The sequence below is a fragment of the Cetorhinus maximus genome, chromosome 6 (assembly GCF_964194155.1).
Source record: "Cetorhinus maximus chromosome 6, sCetMax3.hap1.1, whole genome shotgun sequence".
In the NCBI taxonomy this organism is placed as follows: Eukaryota; Metazoa; Chordata; class Chondrichthyes; order Lamniformes; family Cetorhinidae; genus Cetorhinus; species Cetorhinus maximus.
Window position 1 is genome coordinate 21,728,082 of NC_135884.1, and position 17,793 is coordinate 21,745,874.

Sequence of the window (17,793 nt, forward strand, 5' to 3'; positions counted from 1 at the left end):
TTGAACTGGAAACCTGTCTCCATATCAATTAAGATCCTCTCCCAATGCCCACCCCAACCTCTTTGAAAATATGAACTTTAATCAGTTTTCCATAAAGGCAGGGTTCTGACACAAAACAAACCCAGCTCCTGTTTCCTGCCTCTGTGGCAAAAATTCAACCGGACTGTTTTTTTCTCTACAGATGTTGCCAGCCATGCTGAGTATTTCCAGCATTTTCTGTTTTATTACCCAATCTTTCCTCTTTTCAAATATTTTTATTTCAGATTCCTGGCATCTGCATATCTCCTTTTAACCCAAAATATTAGACGTAAAGGCAAATTTAGGGATCTTGGGCTGACATGCAGAAGGAAGATTAGAAGAGGAAAGATCAATATAGCATTGATTCTCCAACTTGTGTTTCGTTGGGGTGAGGCTCCCTCTTGGGACCGTGGATGGCATAAGTTATCGCTTGCGCATAATGACCTTCTTGGTTTGATGATGAGGAATGCATCTATTTATTGATTTCTTCTCTGCTTGTGTCTGAAGATCAGCGGATAATAACTTGTACAAGTGGAATTAATTATTTTGGAGTTACATAATGTGAGTAATGCTCCATAAATTTATAATGAATGTTTAAATAAATCTGAGCATCCATTTCACCACACAGATTTCGGTGGAGCAGTTAATACAATATTTGAACAGGAATGAACTCTTTTTTCATACTATTGGTAGAAATAATATACTTCCTGCACTAAATGTTGTGGTAATTTCCCTCAGATGTAGATGTCTAGTTTCATCGAATGGCTGTTTCTGAGACTCTCCAAATAACTTGGCAGAGATTTGCTCTACTCACTACTTGAAGGCAAACTTAGAAATGCCTTTTTTTGTATATGTATTTACAATTATCTATGAATAGTGAACAGAAGCAATATTTCCCCTGGCTTTTAAGTGACTGGTACACCTTGTAAACTCCTATGAAATATTTTGATTATATATTATAATTAAGATCTTATCTTAAATATTTATATTTCGTTTTATTCGTATAAATGTCTTGAAATTTTTCTTGCATTGATGTGTAGTTATGTTCCTAAGTAGTACTGCAGGGGCTAGATTTTATGGAGCACCATATTCTTTGCCCTCCCAACTGAAAAGTCGGTTGTCAGCCTACCGACTCGAAACCCGGCTGCCCCGCAGCAATATTACATTGTTTCAGAGTGGGACCTCCACCCTCATCCGGGAGGAAGTCCTGCCCTAGAGATCCATCAGCCAATCTGATTAGCCGACAGCTCCATAGTCCTGGCACCGCCAGGTTTGAACAGTGGCCACTGTTGTGTCTGTTGATAATGATCTATGGATATCTACAGCATCCAAGAGTGATGGGATTATGAAATAAGTTTAAAACAGATACACAACGTCACAGTGGATTCTAATGTTGTTGTTTGAACAAAGAATTAGATGCCCCACTGGACAATTGTAACTTAAGCTGGATTTTGATAAGACAATTTGAAGCTGTCAATGCAACATCCTGTCCACCTTGGAAAGAAGAGTATAAAAGTCATTGTAGAGGGTGATTCAGTGGGTGTTGTTCCTACCAAACCTAGTAAAGATATTACTGTTTAATTTCAGTGTTGTCCCATTATTTCTCGTAACTCTTACATCCAAACAGTAGAGTAATCTGTCAAGTGTAGAAGGTTACATCTCACAGTTCATCCATAGCAAATTGCTATCCCAGGCACCATTTCACTTTCAATATAATATGCTTTCACATGTCTTATGTTTTTGTTCCAGACTTTCTTTGATTTTTGAGGTTTTTTTAAAAACTGTTGGTCAACTTTTGCTAGTTTTCTAGATTGGGATGTATGTAAAGGTTTACAACTTGGTTACTTTCCTTCTGTTCTCTTACAATCCCACCGAGTACTGTTTCTTTTTTTCCTCTTTTTAAACTTGACATAATAAAAGAGTCGCATTTGTATTAAATAAAAACAGATAATGCTGGAAATACTCAGCTAGTCTGGTAGCATCAGTGGAGACAGAAATAGAATTGAAGTTTCAGGTCTGTGACCTGTCATCAGATGCTGCCAGTCCGACTGAGTATTTCCAACATTTTCTGTTTTTATTTTGGGCTTCCATCATCCATTGTACTTTGCTTTTGTGTTCACATTTTTTAGCTTTCCCCTCAAGACTTTTTTTTGTTGTTTAAAAATGAGCCATTCAATAATAACCTTGTTGTTTGTATTTTCTTGCAGTTCCTTGTGGAATTCTAAAACAATTAAACTTGTCAACAATTTGGATGATGGCGAGAAACCAAGATCTGCCTGCGGCTTTGGGGGTGGCTGAAAGTTTGGGTTATTCTTTTTGATACATGGGTCCAATTCATCTGATCAGGGTCAGAACCCCTACTTCCAACACTGATCGGACAAAAAAAATCCACTTACCTTCCTCTGAAATTTCAGGGCAATCTTCCAATGGAGGATCCTTCCAAATTCACTCAGTGCAGGAAACCTCAGAGACATCAGTGAAGGGAATCTGCCAGAAGCCACACCGCTCTTTACGGCACTAGCTGCCCTATTCTGGTAAGTAAAAAGTTTAAATGTCCCAAAGCTTCTTTGAACAGCTATGCAAAGGAAGTGGGTAAGGGAGTAAGGTGGGTGTGGGGGTAGGGTGGGTAAGGTAGATGAGGTGGGGGTTGGTGGGGAGTCAGGGTGTCAGGAGGAGTTGGAGGGTCGGGGAGGTAGTCAGGCAGTGGGAGGTGGTCAGGTTGGGTTGGTGGGGAGTTGGGGTGTAGTTGGAGGATCGAGGGTAGTCGGGTGGTCACGGTTGGTCAGGTTGGCTGGGGGGGAATCGGGGGGTTGCGGAGAGATTAGTTTGAAAGATTGGGGGGGTCAGTTGTCATTACTAGGAGTTAGAGTAGGATGTTTCCGTCTAACATTTCCTGGGTAACTATCCATGTAAGTCTTCTAAGTTGCAGACTTTGTTGGACAGTCTGGTGGAACAGGGGAGTTGCCCATCGGAAATTCAAACTTACCTAGCTATTCCAAGGAGTCTGTGTGCATCTTGTATGTCCGATCTCTGGCCATCCGGAGACTGGAAGATCTGGGCCAAAATCTTTCAGTGTAATGTGGGGTGTGTAAAATAAAATGTTGCTTCGAGTGCAAAAAATAATGCTCAGGAGACACGACGTAGGGAGGACCATGACTTGAAAAGTGTCTGATTCTTTCAAAGGTGACTTTACTACTGCTTCTAGTTCTTCCACTGTCGTGATTGTTTTATGTCTTAAGTCTATGAGTTCACTACCCAAATAAATTCGAATTACACACCTTCATATCCACCTATTAGTTGATGCTCGCTATCAATAACGGAGAGAGCCCTACATAAGAACAAACTGTGATTGTTTATTGCAAAGAAGGCAGAGCACCAAACCCTTCCATACTCCCACAACCACCTCCAGACTTACAGTTAACCAGTAGCCCGCGCTGTACAGTGATTGGTCAGTACTGTCACATGGTTAGTCCACTTGCATTCTCTTAAAGGTACATGGTACCCCGCTTCACCACAGGTTGACATATAAATCGGCCGAGAGAAATTCGATCTGTGCCTTTGTCTTTAAGGGAGGGGCGTGGCCTGGCGGCGGCGGCGGCGGCGAGCAGCGCGCGGGAGGAGAACGCGTTGATTGGTGAAGGCGGGGGTAACCAGGGAGACGGAGGTAGCGCTGGGCTGAGAGGGCAGGTGGCCTCTTTTATCCTGACTCAAGACACTGAGACAAGATGCACTCCGGCCTGGTAGGTTAACCTCTCCTTCCCCACCCCCTCCCCCCCCCCCCAGCTGGGCGGCTGAGGGCCCCGACCCCGGCGGCTGTCAGCCCCGGCTCTGGGTTGGGGCTCCGGCCGCGGGAAGGCGAGACCTGCAAGGCTTCCCTGACCGGAGGCCCTCTCGCTGCCTGTGGGAGACTGGAGCTGGCGGGGGTTGGACGGGCTGGCCTCTTGCATCCTACTCTATCTAACTCTTACATTGACTATCCTCCCAGAACAAGCACACAACCGCCGGAGGGTATCGAGTCACCTCTGCTCATCATTTAAAAAAAAAACAACGTACAGTAGCAATAGTTATTGACTGGTGCGGCTGGTGTTTGTAACACAGTATGTGCAAACATTTAAGATCTCACTTCTTATTTTGCAGGAGGATCCAACATTAGAACGCCACTTTAAAGGCCACCGTGACACTGTCACAAGTATCGACTTTAACGCTAACATGAAGCAGTTGGGTATGTTGCATTTCCTGATTAAATGATCAATTTTATAATCTTTTGGGACACCCATAAAGTTAGGGGATCGGATGTGTGACAACTTCTGTGTCCAGGGAGAAGGCGTTGAGGACTTCTCGAGATCCAGCTACCTAGCAATAAAGACCTACAGTGCTTTTCATTACCTTAGGATGTTCCAAAGCGCTTTATAGCCAAGGATGTACTTTTGAAGTCTAAATGTTGCAATGTAGGAAAATGTTTCCAACACCAGACAAAATCCTAGATTTTTTTTTCACCAGGCCAGAGTTCAGTCAACATCAATGTTGATCATGGATAATCAAAACATCCTAATCCTCATTCTGAACTGGACTACTATCACTGTAGGTCCAGACTTTATATTCTTATTGTTGTGGAAGCAAAGCCAAAAAATGGAATTGAAAAACACAACTTTGGCTCGTCAAGTCCACACTTTTTGACATTATATATCCAATCGTCAGTAAAATACACACTATACCATTTACTTAATGCCATTAGTAAGGTTCTGAGGGTTGCAGGCCCAGTCTGGCAGATATGCCCTTCAGGACTCAGCCAGCTCTGTTGGTACTGGTGCTACTGCAGGACTCTTGGTGATGGACATTGAAGTCTCTCATTCTGAGGACATTCAGTGCTAGCCTCAGTGCTTCTCCCAGTAGTGTTCAACATAGAGGAATACTGATTCATCAGTTGAGAGAGGATGATTGATGGTAATCAGCAGGAGGTTTCCTTACCAATGTTTGGCTTGATGCCATGAGACCTCATGGGGTCCATAGTCAATGTTGAGAATTCCAAGGGCTGCTCCTTCCCGAGTGTATACCACTGTGTTGCCACTTCTGGTGGGTCTGTCCTGCCAGTGGAACAGGACCTACCCATGAATGGTGATCGAGGAGTCTGGGACATGGGCTATTAGGTATGATTTGTTAAGGAGACTATGTCAGGCTTTTGCTTGGGCAGTCCTTTGGGACAGCTCTTGCAATTTTGGCACAAGTCCCCAGATGTTAGAGGACTTTGTAGGATTGGCTGGGCAGCGTGTGCTTTTATTTCTTTGTTCTTCCTTTACTGACGTTGGCGGCAGCATCTTGTGTGAAGGCAGATCCATAATACTCATTTACTTTGCCAACCATGCCCTCTGTCTTCAAGATTTCCTTTTTGGTCCTTAATCAATTGGCCCCACCCTCCTTTCACCATCTTTTTAAATGCTCAGAAAAGACTGTGGTGCTCCTTTTTACGTTATCTGCTAGTCTATCCTCATTCACTCAGAAATAGGAGCAGGAGTAGGCCATTCAGCCCTTCAAGCCCACTCCACTATTCAATAAAATCATGACTGATGTTCTACTTCAACAGCGTTTTCCTGCACTATCCCTATGTCCTTTGATGTTTTTTATGTAGAAATCTATCAATCTCTGTCTTGAACATACTCAGTGCCTGAGCCTCCACACCTCTCTGGGGCAGAGAATTCCAACGATTCATCACCCTTTGAGAGAAGAAATTCCTCCTCTCCTCAGTCCAAAATGACCTGCCTCTTATTCTGAGACTAAGTTTCCTGGTTCTAGACACCCCAGCCAGCGTAAACATCCTTCCTGTATCTATCATGTTTGAATGAGATCACCTCTCATTCTTCTAAACTCTAGAGAATAAAGGCCCTTTAATCGATCCTCATAGGACAATCCCTCCATCCCAGGAATTAATTTAGTTGCACTCCCTCTATGGCAAGTATATTTTTCCTTAGGTAAGGAGACTAAAACTGCACACAATGTTCCAGGTGCGGTCTCACCGAGGCTCTATATAATTTCAGTAAAACACCTTTGCTCCTATGCTCAAATCCTCTTGCAGTAAATGCCAACATACCATTTGCCGCCTTAATTGCTTGCTGTACCTGCTTGTTAACTTTCAGTGACTCATGAACAAGGACACTCAAGTCCCTTTGAAGCTCAACACTTCCCAGACTCTCACCATTTAAGAAATATTCTGTATTTCTGTTTTTCCTACCAAAGTGAATAACCTCACATTTCTCCACATTGTATTCCATCTGCCAAATTTTTGCCCACTTGCTTTAGCCTCTCCAAATCCCCCTCACGACTTTCACTTCCACCTAGTTTGGTGTCATCTGCAAACTTAGAAATATTACCTTTAATCCTCACATCCAAATCATTGATATAGATCGTAAATAGCTGGGGCCCAAGCACTGATCCTTACGGTACCCCACTAGTCAAAACCTGCCAATCTGAAAATGACCCATTTATCCCTACTCTCTGTTTTCTGTCCATTAACCAGTTCTCAATCCATGCCAGTGTAATCCCCCCAATTCCGTATGTTCTAATTTTGTTTACTAACCTCTTGTGTAAGACCTTATCAAAAGCTCTCTGAAAATCAAAATATACCACATCCACTGGTTCCTTCTTATCCATTCTGCTAATTACATCCTCAAAAAACTGCAATAGGTTTGTTAAACATGATTTCCCTTCTATAAATCCATGTTGACTCTGCCCAGTCCTATTATTATTTTCTGAGTGTCCTGTTATCACATCTTTTATTATCGATCCTAGCAATTTTCCTACTACTGATGTCAGGCTAACAGGTCTGTAGTTCCCCATTTTCTCTCTCTCTCCTTTCTTAAAAAGTGGGCTTACTTTTGCCACTTTCCAATCTGCAGGAACCATTCCAGAATCTATAGAATTTTGAAAGATGACCACCAATGCACCTACTCCCTCTACAGCCACCTCTTTCAACAATCTGGGATATAGATCATCAGGTTCAGGGGATTTATCTATTTTAAGTCCTGTTAATTTCTCTAGTACTTTTTTTTCGGAATATTAATATCTTGCAGTTCCTCGTTAACACTAGTCCCTTGATTCTCAATTATTTCTGGGAGGTTTTTTAGTATTTTCCTCTGTGAATACAGACGGACAGCATTTGCTTAGTTTCTCTGCCATTTCCTTATTCCCCTGACTCTGCTTGTAATGGACCCGCATTTGTTTTTGCTGATCTTTTTCTTTTTATATACCTATAGAAGCTTTTACAGCCCTTATGTTTCTTGCTTGTTTGCTCTCGTTTCCTGTTTTCCCTTTTTAATCTTTTTCTTGGTCTTCTTTTGCAGAATTCTAAAATGCTCCCAATTTTCAGGCTTACCATATTTTTTTGGCAACTCTATATGCCTCTTCCTTTGACTTAATACAATCCTTGATTTCCTTTTACAATTCTCCTCTGCACTTTGTGTGATTCGCTACTGCATTTTGAAGCTGACATTTATCATGCCGCCTTTCTCCGATTCATTTTAATCCCTTTAGTCATCTAGGGAGCTCTGTCTTTGGATGCCCTTCCTTTATCCCCTCAAGAATGTGTTTACCCTGTACTCAAACTACCTCCTCCCTGAAGGCCTCCCAATACCCAATTACTGTTTGGCTTGCCAACCATTATTTACAATCCACCTGGGCTAGACCCTTTTCCGGCTCATTGAAATTAGCCCCTGTCCAGCTGAGTATCATCACCTTGGATTTTTCCATCTCTTTCCCTAATGACTCTAAACCTGATGATCGCTATTTGTTAGGAGAAAGTATAGCTCAATATTGTATTTATGTTCATTAAAAGGAATATAATATGCCTTTAGTTAGTAGACAGTTTCTTAAGATTGATTATTTTGATGAATGCTCGAATCTTAAATACCAAATATGTGGAAAACCAGAGTTTCTATGAAGATCCTTAAAGTTTACATGACATAAACTGCTGACACTCAAAGAACGAACATTACTTTAGCTGACATTTTTAAGCGTGGACTGTTTACAGCTATTAAACAGATTTTTGTAAAATAGAATAAAACAGCAGTGCTTATCTAACTGCCATTGTTATTTCTTTGTTTCTGAAAAGAAGTTCAACACAATAAATTTTTACCACAAAATGGCATCATACTTCATCTGTTTTATTTCAAACTAATAATGTGAAAGAAAGAAAGACTTGCATTATATAGCGCCTTTCACGATCACTGGACTTTCTGAAGCATTTTACGCCAATGAAGTATTTTTTGAAGAATAGTCGCTATAATGTAGGAAATGCAGCAGCCAATTTGTGTAGAGCCAGCTCCCACAAACAGCAATGTGATAATGGCCAGTTAATCTGTTTATTGTAATGTTAAGTGTTATGACCGATGCATTTGGTAAAGCGGAGTTATTTTTAAAAATCCCAGAGGGAAACTTTAAACAACTGTCTTAACCAATAATTTAAGTGTTATGTTTGAGATGCGACTCAAAACTCAGGAATCAGACCACTAGTTCTTGAGGTTTTACATTAAACTAAATGAAACATTTTATTAAGTTACACAGGTTAAAATATATGTATAGATGGCTACAAATTACTACTATCATAACTTTTAACAAATTCCCAAACTAATCTCCATTAAGGCAACAGCAACTCATAGACTTAACCAAACACCAGGCAAAGCATTTTCACCTTATGAATTCAAAATGAGGTTCTTTTCAGTGTGGAGCCAGTTGGAGGCTTGCAGCTGCCTTTTGATCTTCAATTGCGTCTGCCTGCACACCCGAAAACTGCTTAAATTATGCCTACCACCACTGATTGAATTTAAATTCTCATTGTCTCACCAGTCTCTTTGAACTCCATCTTTTAACAATGAAACCCCTTTCATGGTACCAATTTTATTAGTAATATAAACATATGGCTTGGTATCTGCTAGATAGCTCTGTTTAAAAAAATGCAAATGCACACTATCTCTCTTCCATATCAAAACTAGTACATATCAAAGCACCCAGAAAGGCTGGCTTTAATCCAGTTAAGACATACCTGCAGACTAAACCTCTTTTTTAGAAGAAAATTATTTTCCAAAATATTATGGGCAGGATCATCCGGTCAGTGAGCGCGGGTGGGGCTGGCTCGATGACATGTAAAATGATGCGGGATGACATCGGGTGAAACTCCCGACGTCACCCCGCATCATTTCCATTTTCAGGTTGGCGGGGGTGCACGCCGACCTGTCAACGGCCTATTGAGGCCATTGAAAAACTAATTCAAGTCATTAATGGACCTGCCCGTCCAACCTTAAGGTTGGCGGGCAGGCCGGGAGCCCTGGCGGGCTTCGGAAAAAGCATGAAACCTCATCCACGGGCGGGATGAGGTTTCATGAGGTTATTTAAATTTTTATTAATGGTTTCAATAAAAGCTATGGACATGTCCCAACATAAAGATCCAGATATGTCACATGAGGGGACCTGCCAGGGAAATTTTTTTAATCATTTGTATTACAAATTTTAATTCCAAGCCGACCCCCCTGAGGCAGCACTTAGCCTCAGGGAGATCTGTGCGCTCTTTCACGCGCATGTGCGAAAGAGCACACTACCGGCTCAGGGAATCCCCACCCCACCCGCACAGGGAGCGCTTCCGAGTGGATGTCACGCTGGGTGGGCCTTAACTGGCGCCCGCTCCCACCCCCCGCCCCCCACCCCTAACGGGGGAAATTTTTCCCCATATACGTTAATAGCTTCATGGCATTAAGGGATAAAATATTGGCCACAGGGGATAACTCCCCTGCTGTTCTTTGAAATTGTGCGTGGGATGTTTTACATCTGCTCAAGAGCAGGCAGGGCATTGGTTTACTTTTTCATCCGAAAAGAAGGACATATGGTTGCTTATTTTTCTCACTGGCTTATCTGCTGGCTCGGCTAATTTATCCATTGATTACGTGGTCCTCATAGGTCAGGAAAGCCCAAAGCTTTGTCCCCAAATTAGTTGGGGCAGTGGTGAGGTCACAACTGGCCTCAGCCCCCATGACTTAAAAAGGGGAAAACCAGTTAGAAATCCGGCTCCTAATCTGTGTCTGATGGTCCTTGATGCTTGTTTGGTCAGAACAGAATTATGTTTGGCTGTGATGCCTTCACTATTGATTAGTTTGCTAACACTGGCTCATGAGGCTTATGGATGAATAATGGCTAACGTAACTATAAGGAATCAATGCCATCCAGTGAGAAAAGAATAGGAGGGGCGAAAGTTGGTGAGAGAAAATAAAAGTAGTACTGCCAATGGTGGGGCTTTCGGGTAGTCCCTGTTCCTGAAAGGAGCAAAGAGATCCAAAATCTGGTGTAAGACCAACTTCTGTTTCACAGTTTTTATACACTGATCAAAATTGACAGATTTGAGACAGATGAGGCATAGTTTTCATAGCATCACGGAAATTACAGCATTGGAGGACTATGGAATTTGGTGGTCATGTACTCAGTTTACCAATTAGGAAAAGGAGTTGAAAGAGACTGCTTTTGTGCATAATTTTAAACAAAGAAAACGTAAAGTTAAGTTGCAGGTTCGAAACAAACCTTAAACCATTCTTTTCTTTTAACAGCAACTGGATCAATGGATTCCTGTGTCATGATCTGGAATTTGAAACCACAGATGAGAGCCTATCGATTTGTAGGTCACAAAGATGCAATCCTCTCAGTTCAATTCTCTCCCTCTGGCCACTTAGTCGCTTCTGCATCCCGAGACAAAACAGTCCGCCTCTGGGTTCCCAGTGTGTAAGAACAATTTTTTTTGTACTTGTGAGTTAAAATGGGACATGAAAGGTTGATACCTATTACTGCTCTAGAGCTATCAATTTTGATTCACGTTAGTCCCAATTCTTATTGTGCCTGCCAATTTTTGTTTTATTGGTTGCAAGCAGGAAAGTTTCCGACACTTAGGTAAGTATACACCCTGGAATAAAATTCTCCTAATGTCTCTCCTTGTTTTCTGGATGATGATCTTAAACTTATGCTCATTGAGCAGTGGAAAAAGTTTTTCCTTTTTAACTTGTCAAAAAGCCTCATAATTTTGAACATCTCTGAGGACCTCTGATCTTCCTTGTTCCAATGAAAAGACACAATTTCCTTTAATATTCCTTTTTAACGTAAGCTTTTCATCCCTGGTAAAATATTACCAAATCTTTGCTGCACTCTTTTCGTAGTCTTGGCATCTTTCCTGAAAGCAGTCAAAACCGGGCATATGTTTTTTAACTGTGGTCTAACATGATTTGTATAGATTTTAGCATTGCCTCTTTGTTTTTGCAGTCTTCGAAACCTGGGGCCACATGTGCCTCCGTAAGCAACTTTGTCACTTTGCCCTTTCACTTTGAGATGTACGTATCTGGATCTTTATGTGTCTCTCTGTTCTTTTAAACTTTTACCATTTAGTGTATATGTCTTTTCCTTATTCTACCAAAATGTATCATCGCATTTCTCTGATCAATTTCACTTGACATCTATTTACCTAATCTACTAACCTGTCTGTGTCTTCCTGAAACTGCTTGCAGCTCTCTACAGTTAACCACATTTAAAATACCTGCATATTTTCATATTTTGCTCTCCATTACCTGTCCAGATCTTGATGGCCCCAACACTAACCACAAGATAATAGCACTGTTTATATCCTTCCAACCCAGAAAACATCAGTTAACTGCTCCCCTCTGTTTTTTGCACTTTCCTATCCATAGTCTTACTGTCCCTTTAATGCTGCCTGCCTCTCGAAGCTTTTTGAAATTCCATATATGCAATATCCATGGCATTTCCTTCAGCAATACAGTTTGTTAGTTGCCTAAGCAACTCTATTAAATTTATCGGATGCGACTTGCCTTTTACAGCATGTGGCCTGTACTCAATCCGTGGCTGTTTAGGTGAGGATTAGTTTTATCTGTGAATTGGAAATGATGGGGCAATAAGTGTCAGTTAGAAAGTGGGCTTCAATGGAGCTTGATCAGTGGGGGTAATCAGTGCTTGATCTGGGATTATTGAGAAAGGTTGAAGGAAGTCGGTTTCTGTAGGGTCGATGAAGTATATGCAAGGAAATGGTAATATATACAGGAGGTTGTGGAAAGGTAGGGAGAGGCGTGAGCAAAAAGGAGACAAAGATAGTTGTGATGTTCCAAGGGAGCCAGGGTGATAGATGGACCATAGAATCAAACCAAGAAATGGCAGATGGTGGGACATTAGCGGCAAAAATTGAGGCAGCAGTTGACCAATTCAGAGCTGCAGTTCAAAGGAGGAAATTTAGGCAGTTGAGATAATCGGGTCAGCTGTCTTGGGGCCTCAACCACTAGAATTGGTGGCAGATGTAGGTGGGTAACAAAATTATGATCAATTCATCATTTTTAAATTATGATGGCTTAGATTTGCGTATTATCTCAGACTAGTTTAGAGTAGTGGTTTTTGAAATTTTCTTTGTGGGGGACTCCCCGCTAATGTTGACACACTTCAGGGAACTCTCTTCCCTAACTTCTGAAACACAATGCCAGCTAGCAAAGAAGAACATTACCATCATTGTAGAAAACATTTAATTGAATGTAACAGAATTACCATGCTAATACAGAGTGGTCCCCATGGAACTTCTCAAAGACCCTTGCTTGAAAAATATTTGGATGTGCACTTGCGGTGCCACGGCATACAAGGCTAAGGGCCTATCACTGGACAATGGGATTAGAATAGTTAGTCACTTGTTTGACCGGTGCAGACTCGATGGGCCAAAGGGCCTTTTTCTGTGCTGTAGATCTCTATGACTCGGTGGGCAGGATTTTACCGTCGGTGAATGGGGGCGGGGCCCGCTCGCCGACGCATAAAATAATGTGCAGTGACGTCGGGGGGCACTCCCGACATCGCCGTGCCCGATTTAAATTTTCAGGAAGGTGGGAGCGCAACAAAATCAGCTGCCCGCCCGCCGACCTGTCAATGGCCAATTGAGGCCATTGACAGGACCAATTAAGTAATTAAAGAACCTGCCCATCCAACCTTAAGGTTGGCGGGTCAGCCAGGAGGCCTGGCAGCAACTAGAAAAAACATGAAACCTCATCCACTGGCGGGATGAGGTTTCATGTGGGGTTTTTAAAATTTAAATAAAGTTGTTATGGAAATTATGAACATGTCCCAACTCATGTGACATTGTCATATGAGGGGACATGTAAGGGAATTTCTTTTTCTATTTTTAATATTGTTGAAAGTAGAGGCGATCTCCCTGAGGCTGCACTTAGCCTCAGGGAGATGAGTGCGCTCTTTCGTGTGCATGCGCGAAAGAGCGCACTCTCGATTTTAGGGATCCCCTGCCCCCCCACCTGCACAGGGAGTGCATAGCCTTAATTGGCCCGCCCACGTAAAATGGCGCCGCGTCTCAGATCGGGGGCGCCAATCGAAGTGCACCCGCCCATCAACTTCCCCCCAACGGGGAAAATTCTGCCCTATGACTCTAAAACCTGTGATTTGGAGAAAAACATTTTTCCAACACACTTGTTGCTGAAGGTGGGCAGTGTTGTTCAAAGTTGCCTATCTGAAGGGCATAACTCAGATTACTGGCAGGCCTGGGAAACTTCTCTCCCTACTCCAACCAATTTTGCATGTTTTTGATTCCTGCACTGTGATGCTGATAAAATACAATAATAAATTGTTTTAACTTGCTGTGGTATTGAACCTAAACCAAAATCACAATAGAAATAAAAAAACCCTTTAGTTTTAGTTCTAATTTCCTTTCGCCTCCCTGATCCCACTAACTTGAAGATGGAAGCAACGTTGGATATATTTCCGGTTTGAAAAGCATTGGGTGGTACATTGGGTCAACCTTTCTCATTCTAGACCTTGGGCCAGAGATTGTGGCGCTAGTAGCGTGACACGTTCAGCATTTGCTGCTCCTGGATGTCAATGAGGCCCTGCAACTTCCAAAGCGCATAGTGTACTAATCTAAAAGTTGTGGTGGGTCAACCAGTGCTACTCCTAAGGGTTTGCTTTTTCAAATGCCAAGTAAGGAACCAACCCAAAGTTGGGCTAATTGCTCACTGATTCCGAATTCATTAGTTTTTAAAATTTTACGCTTGCACTTTCAAACATAAAGGGCTTCCTTTCAATTTGTGAATATTTAAAGGAGGCCAAGCCCATTTTAAAAGTTAAATATTTTTAAAAATCAATTCATTTTATTAACATGAATTTTTTAAAAATCTGATAAATCAAGTTAAAAAGTAAAGTGACTTTTTGGCGTGACTGATCAGTTTCTTTAAATATCACTTTTTAAAATAGTTTATTTGATCAAAATTATTTTTATAAATTTTAACATGTTAAATTTTGTAGAACTAATTATGTGTACTAAAAATATTATTTTCTAGCATCTTTTTAATGTGATTTTCCAATGCTCTTTTACTGCAGTAACTTTTTATTCCCAGTTCTTGTGATGCAGTGGCCGAGCTGGCCAAGTCCTAAAGGACATAGCTGCTAGACTGGATCTGCGGCAGATGGTGAGGGAACCAACAAGAGGGAAAAACATAGTTGACCTCATCCTCACCAACCTGCTTGCCGCAGATGCGTCTGTCCATGACAGTATTGGTAGGAGTGACCACTGCACAGTCCTTGTGGAGGTAAAGTCCTGGCTTCACATACCCTCTATTGCGTTGTGTGGTACTACCACCATGCTAAATGGGATAGATTTCGAACAGATCTAGCAGCTCAAGACTGGGCATCCATGAAGCGCTGTGGGCCATCAGCAGCAGTAGAATTGTACTCAAACACAATCTGCAACCTCATGTCCCGGCATATCCCCCACTCTACCATTACCATCAAGCCAGGGGATCAACCCTGGTTCAATGAAGAATGCAGGAGGGCATGCCAGGAGCAGCACCAGGCATACCTAAAAATGAGGTGTCAGCCTGAAGCTGGTGAAGCTGTAACACAGGGCTACTTGCGTGCCAAACAGCATAAGTAGCAAGTGATAGACAGCGTAAGCGATCCCACAACCAACGGATCAGATCTAAGCTCTGCAGTCCTGCCACATCCAGTCGTGAATGGTGGAGACAATTAAACAACTTACTGGAGGTGGAGGCTCCACAAATATCCCCATCCTCAATTATGGAGGAGCCCAGCACATCATTGCAAAAGATAAGGCTGAAGCATTTGCTACAATCTTCAGCCAGAAGTGCTGAATGGATGATCCATCTTGGCCTCCTCCAGAGGTCCCCAGCATCATAGATGCCAGTCTTCAGCCAATTTGATTCACTCCACGTGATATCAAGAAATGGCTGAAGGCACTGGATGCTGCAAAGGCTACGGGCCTTGACAATATTCCAGCAATAGTACTGAAGACTTGTACTCCGGAACTTGGTGCACCCATACCCAAGCTGTTCCAGTACAGCTACAACACTGGCATCTACCCGGCTATTTGGAAAATTCCCTGGTATGCCCTGTACACAAAAAGCAGAACAAATCCAACCCAGCCAATTTGCACCCCATCAGTTTACACTTGATCATCAGTAAAGTAATGGAAGGGGTCATTGACAGTGCTATCAAGCGGCACTTGCTTAGCAATAACCCGCTCGCTGCCGCTCAGTTTGGGTTCTGCCAGGGCCACTCAGCTCCTGACCTCATTACAGCCATGGATCAAACATGGACAAAAGAGCTAAACTCCAGAGGTGAGCTGAGAGTGACTGCCCTTGACATCAAGGCTGCATTTGACAGTGTGGCATCAAGGAGCCCTCGTGAAACTGAAGTCAATGGGAATCAGGGGGAAAACTCTCCACTGGTTGGAGTCATGCCTACTATAAAGGAAGATGGTTGTGGTCGTTGGAGGTCAGTCATCTCAGCTCCGGGACATCACTGCAGGAGTTCCTCAGGGTAGTGTCCTAGGCCCAACCATCTTCAGCTGCTTCATCAATGACCTTCCTTCCATCATAAGGTCAGAAGTGGGGATATTTGCTTATGATCGCACCATGTTCAGGACCATTTGCGACTCCTCAGATACTGAAGCAATCAATGTCCAAATGCAGCACGACCTGGACAATATCCAGGTTTGGGCTGACAAGTGGTAAGTAACATTCGCGCCACACAAGTGCCAGGCAATGACCGTCTCCAAAAGGAGAGAATCCAACCATCGCCCCTTGATGTTCAATGGCATTACCATCACTGAATCCCCCACTATCAACATCCTGGGGTTTCCATTGACCAGAAACTGATCTGGACTAGCCATATAAATACTGTGGCTACAAGAGCAGGTCAGAGGCTAGGAATCATACGACGAGTAACTCAACATCTGACTCCCCAAAGCCTGCCCACCATCTACAAGGCACAAGTCAGGAGTGTGATGGAATACTCCCCACTTGCCTGATGAGCGCAGCTGCCACAACACTCAAAAAGCTCGACACCATCCAGGACGAAGCAGCCCGCTTGATTGTTTGTGGGTGTGGTGCCATTCACTCCCTCCACCATCAACGCATAGTGACAGCAGTGTGTACCATCTACAAGATGCACTGCAGGAATTCACCAAGGTTTCTTAGACAGCACCTTCCAAACCCACGACCACTACCATCTAGAAGGACAACGGCAGCAGATAGATGAGAACACCACCACCTGGAAGTTCCCTTCCAAGTCACTCACCATCTTGACTTGGAAATATATCTACGTTCCTTCACTGTCGCTGGGTCAAAATCCTGGAACTCCCTTTCTAACAGCATTGTGGGTGTACCTACAGCACATGGACTGCAGCTGTTCAAGAAGGCAGCTCACCACCACCTTCTCAACTAAGGATGGGCAATAAATGCTGGCCCAGCAAGTGAAGCCTGCATCCTATGAATGAATTTTTAAAAAAGTGAATGTAAACCACAACTGCCTGTCATTTTTGTCCCAACTAGCTGATGCCCCTGGGGCTCACTGCAGCCCATAGCGAGAGGGGAAACCCCCTAAAGGCAGATGAAATTTTCACCACCGGAATCGTGGTAGGCTTGTGCAGAGATTTATTCGATGTCAGCAGCGAGCACTGTCAATGACCTCTAAATCCTGGCCCATGATGAAATTAAGCACAGATTGATGGGCTAAAAGTTGCTTCTTTCTGCTGGCTATATGAAGTTGGGCAGTCTTTATTCAGTTCTAAGTAACCATGGGGCTACAGAAGAAAACCATCTGAAAAAGGCAATAGCATGGGAAACTCACTTAGGCTCCAGGTTAGTTGGTGTGGGAAATGTAAAAATGCCACCTTGGTGCAGTTGGTGTTGCTCTCCTAAGGTGCATTATTAGCGAAAAGTATCGAGAGCTTTAATCTTCACCTAACTGGTTTGTATTTGGCTTGGGCATAATACTGTCACTGCCTCCTGAAATAGAAAGTGTTCTTCTTACCAGCAATGACATTCTTCACCTTGAATAGGTAAAGAACACATTTGATTAGCCAAAAAAAGACTAAGAGCCTCCTTTTGGTTATTTTAATGACAGAGAACTCAAAATCGACATTGGACCCAATTTTATTTCCGTGTAAGTAAATGGATTTTGAATTAATTAAAATTGGGCCCAATGTTGTGTCAATCTGTGATGCATTTCCCCATAACGAAAAGGAGTGCTGATGAGTCAGTAAACTTGAGAGGATTTCAGAAGAGTCAACTCTCTGGTATGCTATGGATTTATAGCAGTTCATTTACCACAGCTCTAGCATCTGTGTGTTTTATTTTTATTTGCTGGAGAATGATGATTTCTTTTTAAGCTTCACCCCAAGGCTTGGACACATCAGGTAGTACAGTACTGACTGTGTGTATCATTTTTACAGATGCTGCCCTT

At 42.7% G+C, this 17,793-nt stretch overlaps 1 protein-coding gene across 4 annotated transcripts in view; it reads left to right on the forward strand.

The window, feature by feature from the left end:
- Positions 1-3,608: 3,608 nt before the first annotated feature.
- LOC144681626 (POC1 centriolar protein homolog A-like) overlaps positions 3,609-17,793 on the forward strand; it is a 142,870-nt gene continuing 128,685 nt past the window's right edge. For 3 of the 4 annotated variants that reach the window (XR_013576812.1, XM_078543402.1, XM_078543403.1), the window contains exons 1-3: positions 3,625-3,758; positions 4,156-4,240; positions 10,599-10,770. Coding sequence is in view for 3 of the 4 variants with exons in the window: in XM_078543402.1 (XP_078399528.1) it covers positions 3,744-3,758; positions 4,156-4,240; positions 10,599-10,770 (272 nt within the window). In the remaining variant the exon portion in view is untranslated. Of the gene's footprint in view, positions 3,759-4,155; positions 4,241-10,598; positions 10,771-17,793 lie in introns of all 4 variants that reach the window. The other variant, XM_078543401.1, reaches the window with a different exon arrangement.